This window comes from Sinocyclocheilus anshuiensis, unplaced genomic scaffold (genome assembly GCF_001515605.1).
Source record: "Sinocyclocheilus anshuiensis isolate Anshui unplaced genomic scaffold, SAMN03320099.WGS_v1.1 scaffold1543, whole genome shotgun sequence".
Classification (NCBI taxonomy): Eukaryota; Metazoa; Chordata; class Actinopteri; order Cypriniformes; family Cyprinidae; genus Sinocyclocheilus; species Sinocyclocheilus anshuiensis.
The window spans coordinates 1,051,914-1,062,984 of NW_015551074.1; the positions used below are offsets into that span (position 1 = coordinate 1,051,914).

Sequence of the window (11,071 nt, forward strand, 5' to 3'; positions counted from 1 at the left end):
GAGTTACAAAAACAGTCGGTTATGTCTGTGAAGGTAAACAGCTGGGAAATAAGTTGCATGTTTATTTTAGATCTGTGTGGCAGCAGCAATATACAGTAAATAAATCAATAAATGCACTGCTCTGTTGTAATAAATGTCTCCTCTGAGGCTGGGACTCTAAACAGTGTTCTGTGCTCGTCTGTGCAGCCAAACACAGAACAGTTAGCATGTTTTGCTCAAACTTTCATCATGGCATTAGAGCTGGTACACCGTTGTCGCTTGTGAAAACACAATAACGGCGCCATGTGTGTAAACTTACAGATTAAGAGGCGGTAATATTATAATGAGATCCCTTTGCCACGTCACCAAGAGAGCGAAATCAGACACACTGGTTTTCTCAGACGCTTGCAGAAAAAGGCTTCCCTAAACAAAGTTATTTGGTTAATCTTTTTCACGTTTCCTTGGTTGGTAGATGCACCGGGGACCTGATTATAGCACCTAAAACCTGGAAAAGTCAGATTTTCATGATATGTCACCTTTAAGAAAGTTTAGATGTTTGTACAAGACAAAAATACTAAACAAGAGCCTCATTTTTTTGCGGTGTGGTAGATGTTTCGATGTTTTTACCGCAGTGTATCATGAAATCAATGGGGCCTTCTGGTCGAGGTCAGGTATTTAGTTATTCAGTAGTAGTTGAGCGAGAGGCATTAAATGGCGTGTGTGTGGAGTCACATTAATGTCATAATTCATGCTGCTGTTTACAGCGCACAGCTCTGATGTCCGACGGTCGATGCTTACGGATCGTTCTGGCATGCTCATTCATCGCTTACACGACGGCTGTGGTTTCCAAACGTTTTACTGTGACCCGACGTCTCTTACAGCCTGACCTGCTCCAGAAATCATGACATAATATAATAAATAAACAGAGATTTTATATCAGCTAACAGGGAAGGTTCTGGCAAGTTATGAGCAAACGTTCGTCCAGTAACGTTTAATAACGTTCTCAAAACCTTAGTGGAAACATTTTATTTGGAACATTTGTTCAGAGAACATTCAAATGTAACGTTCCCATGATGTTTGCAAAACATGGCAACATTAACGTTCACATAACCAAGAAAAAAATGTATTTGAAACATTTAAAACTTTGAACGTTCATGGGAACGTTAGCAACATGTTATTTCTTCATCCCGTTTGCATCATTAAGAAAAAAATGTTTTTAAAACATTTAAAAATCAGGATGTTTTGAACATTCAGAAATAATGTTTCCATATCTTAACGGAAACGTGTGTAAAACGTTTTATTCCTGTTAGCTGCATGGGGAATTATCTGTTCTTTAATCAAACATTATTGATACATTGTTCTGAAATGTTTCAGTGGGACGTTCCTTTATATGTTACTACCTCAGAGAACATTCAAAAGTAACATCCGCATAACCAAGAAAAAACGTTTTTAAAACATTACAATCTCAGAAAAAAAGGTACAAAAGCTGTCACTGGGGCGGTACCTTTTCAGAACGTACACTTTTGTACACTTTAGGTACTAACATGTACACTTTAGGTACTAATATGCACTTTTAAGGTGCCAATATGAACTCTTTAGGTACAAAGGTTTGCCTTTTGAATGTGGTTGCTGCCCCAGTGACAGCTTTTGTACCTTTTTTTCTGAGAGTGTTAAAAAATTGCGCGTTCAGAGAACATTTAAAAGTAATGTTATTTTATAAAATGAACTATAAATAACTTTCAGGCTAGGCTTTCTCAAGCCAACCTAAAAAACCCAAAAGTTTGTCTTTTGATCTTACAATTTTAATTTCTTTAAGACCGTTTTATTTATTTAATGTTACTATTATGTTTTTTACTATTTTGTTTTAGACCCTATTATTTATTTATTTGTGTGTAATTATTGGTTCAAAAAAGTGAAATGTTTTTAAACTCTTTTTCTTGGTTATTCAAACGTTACATGAACATTCCATTTGATGGGAACGTTCTGAAACAAGTTTAAAAATTGTTTACATTTTTAAAAATGTTACGTCTGGCTAAAATGGTTCAGTGAACGATTTTGTGAACGTTCTTAACAAACCCACACAAAATGACCCAATCATCTTAGTAACACCCAAAAGTCATTATTTAGTCACTCTCACGTCATCACAAACCTGTGGGACTTTTTGAAACACAAACGGGAGATGTTTAGCACAATGTTCACGCTGCTCTTTTACACATAATGCGAGTGAAGGAGGAGGTGGACGCTGTCAAGCTCCTAAAAGGAGAAATAACACCAGCAAATGACATTATATACACAAACATGACATTCTAGACGATCAATATGTAATATTTGGGTCAAGCTGATCTTTGTTTCTGATAAAACACACACGCTGAACGCATTATAAGTCACAGTAAATATAAGCACCCGTGTAAGTTCATCTTGAGGTCCTCAGATGATCACAGATGTCAGGACTAATCCGGAGATTGTGAGAAATTACAATAATCATCCAGAGAAAAGAATCTGACGGCATCACAAAAGAGTGAGCTTCAGAAACGCTCGCTCGCGGTCCTTTGTGTTCCTGTCAATCTCTTCCGTCCAGCGGCTCATTGTTACGTGTGTGAACAGAGAACTTTCCATCAGGACAAATAATAGGGTCTAAAACCAAACAAAATTAAATAAGATAAAATAAAAAAATAATAAAATAGTAACAAAATGTATATATAAAAATAATAGGATCTAAAATAAAAATAATAAATATTAAATAAATAAATGTAAAAGAATAAAGGGACTAAAACAAACAAAATAAAATAATAGTAACAAAATAATTAAATAATCAAATAAATAAATAATAGGGTCTAAAAAAAAAAGTAACAAAAAATGTACATATAAAAATAATAGGATCTAAAATAAAAATAATAACAAAAATAAGTTAAAATTAAATAAATAAATAAATGTTAAAAAATAAAGGGACTAAAACAAACAAAATAAAATAATAGGGTCTAAAATAAATTTAAAAAACATCAAATTAAAATAGTAACAAAAATTTACATATAAAAATAATAACAAAAATATAAAACAAAAATAAAAAATACATTAAAATTAAAAAAATAAATAAATGTAAAAAAATAAAGGGACTAAAACAAACAAAATAAAATAATAGTAACCAAATAATTAAATAATTAAATAATAGGGTATAAAACTAAATAAAAAAAGTAAAATAGTAACAAAAAAATGTACATATAAAAATAATTGAGTCTAAAATAAAATAATAACAAAAATATAAAACAAAAATAAAAATAAATTAAAATTAAAATTAAAAAAATAAATAAATGTAAAAAAATAAAGGGACTAAAACAAACAAAATAAAAGAATAGTAACCAAAAATTAAATAATCAAATAAATAAATAATACGGTCTAAATAAAAAAAAACTAAAAAGTAAAATAGTAACAAAAAATGTATATATAAAAATAATAGGATCTAAAATAAAAATGAAATAAAATCAAATAAAAATAGAAAAATGGATCAAATAAAATAGTAACAAAAAATTACATATAATGAATAATGTGATCTAAAACAAAAATATAAAACAAAAAATGTAAAAATGTAATTGCACTAAATAAATAAATGTAAAAAATAAATAAAGGGTCTAAAACAAAACAAAATAAGAAATAAAATAATATCAATAAACAGCTAAATAAATAAAAACCGCTCAAATTTAAAATAACATAAAATAACTAAATATATGACACAGATAATAGAGTCTAAAATAAATACATAAAGCATTCACATTTCACAAAAACATAATTCTGCTGAAAAATCCCACACTGCACTGCTTTCCATAAAGACACCGATCTCACGGGGAACTTCAAATGTTGTTTGTGATCATTTCACCAGACTGAGGATTAATTCCTCGTGGTTTAAATACAGATTTCATGTATTATAGAAAGCATATGTTCACATTAAAGGGCCAGCGGTGAACATCTTGTGTGTTAACCCCGTCTGGGACGGTTTATGCTGATATGAAGTAATAAACACTTCATCCACCGTCCAGCCAGCTTGGGTTAATCTATTCACTCACATAGAAAGCCCATGAAGAGATAGAAGCCACCAGATTAAGACAATCATGGTTTATTATGAGCGTATGCATCATTTACACAGATCAAGCATCTGCAGAAAAAGTCTTCTTTGATATGACTTCATTCAATATAACCATACATGAGCATTCTTATTAGAATGTTCATCCGTTTTTTCCCATCATCCCTCTGGGCACCTGATGAAGCGCATGTTTTGCTGGATCCATCAGCTCAATCGTGGTTGATAACGAGAAGGTCTAATGCTCGTCTCAAACCAGCGCTGTGCCTGTAGATCCTGGGATTTCTCGGAGAGAGTCTCTGCTCTGAAAGACTCGTGAGGGACACCGTAGATGAGCATCTGTGTGTGTGTGTGTGCCTGAAACAGTTAAACACATTATTACAATAAACTCTCACAATAACTAGCTCTACCATTTTTTAATAATTTAACAGCACACTTGGAAATGCAGTTCTCTGATGTTGGTTAATGGTCACATGACACGCTGGTAAGCAAATAAAACATTAACATTTGTTTTTATTATCTGAATGGTTCATTTTTAATGTAATTATTTACATTTTTAGCAAGAGTTTTATTTTTATTTTAATTTGACTTTTTATTTAATTAATATTTACATTTTAGCAAGTGTTAATTTTGATTTTATTCATTTTAATTTTAATTTTTTAAATATAATTAATATATACATTTTTAGCTAGAGTTTTATTTTAATTTTACATTTTTTATATAATTAATATTTACATTTTTAGCAAGAGTTTTATTTTTATTTAAATTTGACATTTTTTATTTCATTAATATTTACATTTTAGCAAGTGTTTATTTTGTTTTAATTTATTTTAATTTTAAATTTTTTATATAATCAATATTTACATTATTAGCAAGTGTTTATTTTGTTTTTATTTATTTGAATTTTTACATTTTTTTATATAATCAATATTTACATTTTTAGCAAGTGTTTTTATTGTAATTTTAGATTTTTTATTTGATTAATTATTAGCTCAGAGTTTGGTTAGTTTAGCTGGTTAGTAGATCATAACTACACCATCTGACCAGATGAATGAACAGCTCTATCAGTCACTAACCAGACAGTTTAGAGCTCCTGCTTTCAGTTTAGTGCTACATCGTGTTTGTGAACAGAATGATAAAGCACATCGTATTTCAGGCAGAAAATGTGACAAAGACGGTGATACATTCTGTCAGCAAGATAAACACGCTGCTGATTCCAGAATAACACGAGTAACTTTTCTGGAAGTTTCAAACCCCTGTTTGTGTTTGTGATGATGATGATGATGAAGGCCGGCTCACCTGGATCAGGTTTCCAGCGGTCACCAGAGCTGATCCCGGTCTGAGGAGATCTGTGCCGCGCGTAACATGGGAAATGAAAGCAGGAAACAGCATTAGTTTAGTGTTTCATGCAGAAAAGAAAGATAAAGGGGTTTTGAGGTTGATATGGTTTATTCTGAATCGATGAAGACCACCGCTACGCCGGCCAATCAGGAGAGCCTGCGGATATTTAGGATCAATAATTAGGCTCCAGACAGGTTTGGCGAAGCCGTTTAAATAATTGATAGAAGTTGAACGAGCTCGAGTCGTACAGTCGTCATAACCAGCAGCAGAAGGACATTTGCATTGGGTTTCTATTAAAAGCTTCTAATTAAAGCGCTGGTGATGTTCAAGGGTGTTGTGGTGACACACTAGTCATTAATGGGGCTAAAAGCTTCATCTGCTGGTAACAAATGATCCCAGAGACAGATGGATGACCTTCAACAGCAGAATCACCCACAAACACCATCTCAAGATCATCAGGTCATCAGATACTCAGCTTCACATAGTAATACTATGGAAGTCAATGGGTACCGGCACCTGTTTGATTCTCAACATTCTTCAAAATCTCTTCTTTTGTTTACTGTGAGATAAACACAAGAAAAGATATTCTGAAGATTGATGGAAACTAAATAGTTGCCGGTACCCATTGACTTCCATAGTAATACTATGGAAGTCAATGGGTACCGTCACCTGTTTGATTCTCAACATTCCTCAAAATCTCTTCTTTTGTTAACTGTGAGATAAACATCACCCACAAACACCATCTCAAGATCATCAGGTCATCAGATACTCAGCTTCACATAGTAATACTATGGAAGTCAATGGGTACCGTCACCTGTTTGATTCTCAACATTCCTCAAAATCTCTTCTTTTGTTAACTGTGAGATAAACACAATTACATAGTAATACTATGGAAGTGAATGGGTACCAGCAACTATTTAGTTACCATCAATCTTTAGAATATCTTTTCTTGTGTTCAGCAGAAGAAAGAAAGTCTTACAGGTTTGGTGATGATGATCATTTTCATTTTTGAGTGGACTATCCATTTAATAACAACATTTGATGTGCTTTCTGTATTTTTTTTTATCAATATTTATATGCAAGCTGCAGTAATAATTTCTGCAGAAATTGACACATTTTTGTCTTGTTTTCCAGTACAAATATCTAAACGTTCTTAAATCTAGATACATTAATACATCAGATATTAAGAAACAAACCTTCAAAATTAAGTGAGTTTTTGCTTGAAACTAGAAAAATATCTATGCAAGAAAAATAATCTTAAATTAAATGTATTTTTCTGACCCCATTAGCAGATATTTGTTCTTATTTTAAGCAAAAACTTAAATATCTTGGATACATTTTTTAAAAAACAAGTCTTAATATCTCAAGTCATTTTGTGTCTCATTTAAATATCTCACAGTTAACAAAAAAATGTTGTAAGAACGTTTTGTAAAATGTTATTTCTGAATGTTTTCTGAATGTCCAGGTTTTTAAATGTGAACATTAAGGAAACATTACATTGTATCATTTTACAAACATCATGAGAATGTTACTTTTGAATGTTCTCTGAAACAATAGTAACATTTAAAACAAACGTCCAACTGAAACGTTCCATGAACGATGTATTAATAATGTTTCTGTGCTAAGGTTTCGAGAACGTTATTAAAGACCAGATAACATATAATGTGTTTATTAATAGTGCTTTAAATGATGCACAAAGCAGCAAAACTCCATGGAGGTTTGTTAGACATGAAGGCGCTTGAGATCGTGGTATTGTACCGTGTTTTCTGAGGATCTTCATACCTTTGTGGTCTTGATCTTATTCCCCGTAGCGCAGCTCCAGCCTTTGAGATCCGGCAGCACTTTACAGTCCTCTCCATCCAGACACGGATCCATCTGACACCACCACTTCTGCTGGACTATAGAGGCTGAACACACACACACACACACACACTCACACAATAACACATTCATCTCCGTTTTGACCTAAAATGCAGTAAGGGAACGAAACTTTGCAAATGCTTTAATACACATCATATATTTTTTCAGATTTTTTAGAATTATTTTTGAAGAGATATAACCATTTAAAATATTCGGGTCATTTTGACCCGGGAATGTATGGAGCACTATTAGGGGTCCAAAACACTTTTTGCTAAATTATCTATGAAGTTATTTTAGTGTCAACATTTAAAAAAATATATATTTAGCCATTTCTCCCATATCTTTTGGACTGAATTTTATTGATGAACATGAATATGTTGCCAATTAATGAACCACTGCAGCATGAAAAATGGACCACTTTTTCATCTGAAAGTGAAGGTTCATGCAAGTAAAATGAATTTATTTTGACTGAAAACTTTTCAGAGTAATATTTAAGTTGTTTTGTCATGAATAAATATGTAGGTTTCATAAATTTGGACAGATTTTGAGCAATTCAAAGGGAGACGACCTGCCGATGGAGGATATTAGAGCCGCGCTTTCATTTGCAGAGAATGTCAGACTAAATGTGAGAGAATAGGTCAGACGGCCCTCAGGGGCCCGAACCCGTTCACTTCACACAGCCAAAGCATTACGGCTGGAACGATTAGAGGCCCTCAGAGCTTCGTTAACATACAGACGTTAAACACGGCGCTAATGACACGCACTGACCATCAAACCAGGACCGCAGCAATTCATTCGAGAAGCTATTCATATGAGCATTACTTGCTTGATTCAATGAATAAAATTATTTCCGGCATTTTACTGAAAATCTAATTATTTCTCATCTTGAGAATCGAAGGCTGTACCAAACGTCAAATCAGTGTTATTTGAGGTTCTATTATTGCTCCTGTTTATATTTTCAATTATATTTTCTGTCTTAACTTTCATTTTAGTTTTTTAAAGTAATTTTTATTAGTTTTATATTATCTACTTTTAGTTGTTTTAGTATTTCAACTTAAACTAAATGAAAATAACAAATGAAATAGCTGAAATTAATAATGTTTATTTTATTTCTAAATGTTTTTAATGGATTTATTGTAACTATAATAACCTTGAGTAAAAAAAGTATGTAGAACATAAACATTCAGCTCGGACCAAACTAATCACACAAACATGTTCATTGATAAGTAGCAGCTCTGAATGTTTCAGAACTATCATTAATATTTTTATTTAATATATATTTATTTATTTTTGCGAATAGCGAATGCATTTAAAAGCCACTTTGACAGAATCCACACTGAAAAAAAAAACATTCTGTAGGATTTACTTTTTAAATGTATTCATGTCTTTACAGTGCAGTCTGGATTTATTCGCAGCTCGTGTTGTTCTCGTGGATTATAGGACTCTGAGTTTGTAGAATATCTCAGAACGACTGTCTGGTGTGTTTTTAGTACCGTCTACGCAGGACGGAGCCGCTCTGGTGGTTCCTGCCACTTGTCCCGGGAAACACGAGCACTTGACGGTCAGCGAACGCTCCTCGATCTTGTTCTTATTGCAGCATCGGTGTAACGCCACCACCTCACACGTTCCCATCCGCACGTCATGCAGCACTGCAACACAACACAACCTTCATCACTTTCACTGAAATACACACAAATATACAAAATAAATGTATAGCATTTCTCATTTTCACTTAGTGTAACTTGATGTACTAAAATACCTAAAACTGGAATAAAAATTTATATAAATTATAGATTAGAAATTTTAAAAAAATTCAAAAACTATTTGAAAAATTTAAAAAATTGTTTTAACTAAAATTAAAATTAAAACAGATTAAAAAATAATTCAAAATATGAATAAAACTATAATAGTACCTCAATGATACTAAAATAACACTGGAACACAGTCATCATCATTGACATTTAAAAAAACTATGATTTTTTTTAAACTATAAAAAATGTGAAAAAAAAGACAAACAAGAAAGAAAAGGAAATATAAATATTAAAACTAATTTAAAAAATAATAAAAACCATGTAATTAGTGATACTAAAATAGCACTGGATCACATTCATTATCACAGACATTAACAACAACAACAAAAAAAAACTGTTTTTTTAAATACAAAATTAAAATATATATAAAAAAACGGAAAAAAAAAAGACAAAACATGCAACAAAAATACTTCAAGAACAGAAAATGCAAAAAAAAACAAAAACAAAAAAAATTTCATTATACAATTAAAAATATATATTTTTAAAACATACAACAAAAATATTACAGTAAAAGAAAACATAAAAATTAAAACTAATTAAAAAAAAAACGAATAACCACAATGTTGATGATATTAAAATAAGACTGGATCACAATCATCATCATCAGTGTGATCTGTGGACGCAGTGAGGGACGAGCTCAGCTAAACTCCGTTCACACACACTTCAGTACGGATCAGGAGAGAGACCGCTTTCATGAAGCCAGTGTGACAGTCACTGTCCTTCCTCCCGCTGAGCTGGTGACGCTCAATTATTCACACGCTGCGGCGCTCACTTTTAATCGCTGCTGACATTTCTATGAGACGCCTGTGTGTGTGTGTGAGAGTGAGTGAGTGTGTGTGTGTGTGTGTGTGTGTGTGTGAGCAGTAAACAGCTAATTAAGAGTTTGGATAGCGGTCTCAGAGCAGACAAGCTTTTCTAATTTAACTGAATTTGCATGACTAATACTAGTGAGCTCTGCTGGGATTGGACAGGAAACAGGAAGTGCACAGCTGTGATTTCCTCTGCTGTTTCTCTAAGCGTATCTGCTCTGATCATGTGATCAGACAGACAGCGACGAACCATATGTGTAACTACACTGCAAATATTTTTCCAGATATCCAAGCATCCTTAAATTAAGATGCATTTACTGGTGAAGCAAAATGACTGAAGATCGAAAAGTTTTCTAAAAAAATGTATCAAAATGAAGTGAGTTTAAGGTTTGAAAAAGAACAAATATCTGCCAATGGGGTCAGAAAAAAATCGACTTAATTCAAAGGGAAAACAAGATTATTTTTCTCACCTCAATGGCAGATATTTGTTCTTGTTTTACACGTAATTTTTCAGAATATCTTCAGTCATTTTGCTTCTCCACTAAATGTATCTTGATTTAATAATGTATAGATGTTTGTACTGGAAAACAAGACAAAAATACTGAGGAAGAACAGCACTTTTGCAGCGAAATGAAGCCTATGGGTGAAGTTCGACAAACAGCGGAGACACATTATCATTAACTAAAACTATTAAAAACATTTTTGTTAATTGAAATAAAGCTGAAATTAAATTAAATATAAATACTAGATAAAAAAACACTTAAAAAAAATTAAAGCACTAAAATTACTAACCGGAAATAAATAAAAATTAAAAATAAAAATAATATAAAATATTAAATTAAAATTAAAAATAATAAAACAAAATGAAAATATAAAAATAAAAGCTAATTAAAATTTGTAAAATGTATACATTTATAAACATTTTTATAAATATAAAATGCATATTATATACATTTTAAATTAGTAAAAATTAAAAAAAACTATAATAATAATATAAAAAATGTAAAATACTGCATGTGATTCGGGTTTGAGGAGAATGAAACCCACCTTGATGTTCCCTGGATTGTGCTGAAGATCCCAGGAGGAGAACCAGCAGCAGGACCTGAGTGAGAACGCTCTGAAGATCTCTCATGGTAATCCTGTACAAAAACACACACACACACACACACTCAAACACACACTCACAATCACACTCTCAA

The 11,071-nt window shown here is 32.0% G+C and overlaps 1 protein-coding gene across 3 annotated transcripts in view; it reads right to left on the reverse strand.

The window, feature by feature from the left end:
* Positions 1-4,072: 4,072 nt before the first annotated feature.
* Positions 4,073-11,071, reverse strand: part of LOC107662242 (protein FAM19A2) — a 7,364-nt gene continuing 365 nt past the window's right edge. For 2 of the 3 annotated variants that reach the window (XM_016452185.1, XM_016452182.1), the window contains exons 2-6: positions 10,920-11,011; positions 8,746-8,901; positions 7,175-7,299; positions 5,351-5,400; positions 4,073-4,408 (exon numbers count right to left, since the gene is read on the reverse strand). In XM_016452185.1, coding sequence (XP_016307671.1) covers positions 5,371-5,400; positions 7,175-7,299; positions 8,746-8,901; positions 10,920-11,011 — 403 coding nt within the window. In that variant the 3' untranslated portion in view covers positions 4,073-4,408; positions 5,351-5,370. The remainder of the gene's footprint in view (positions 4,409-5,350; positions 5,401-7,174; positions 7,300-8,745; positions 8,902-10,919; positions 11,012-11,071) is intronic. The other variant, XM_016452183.1, reaches the window with a different exon arrangement.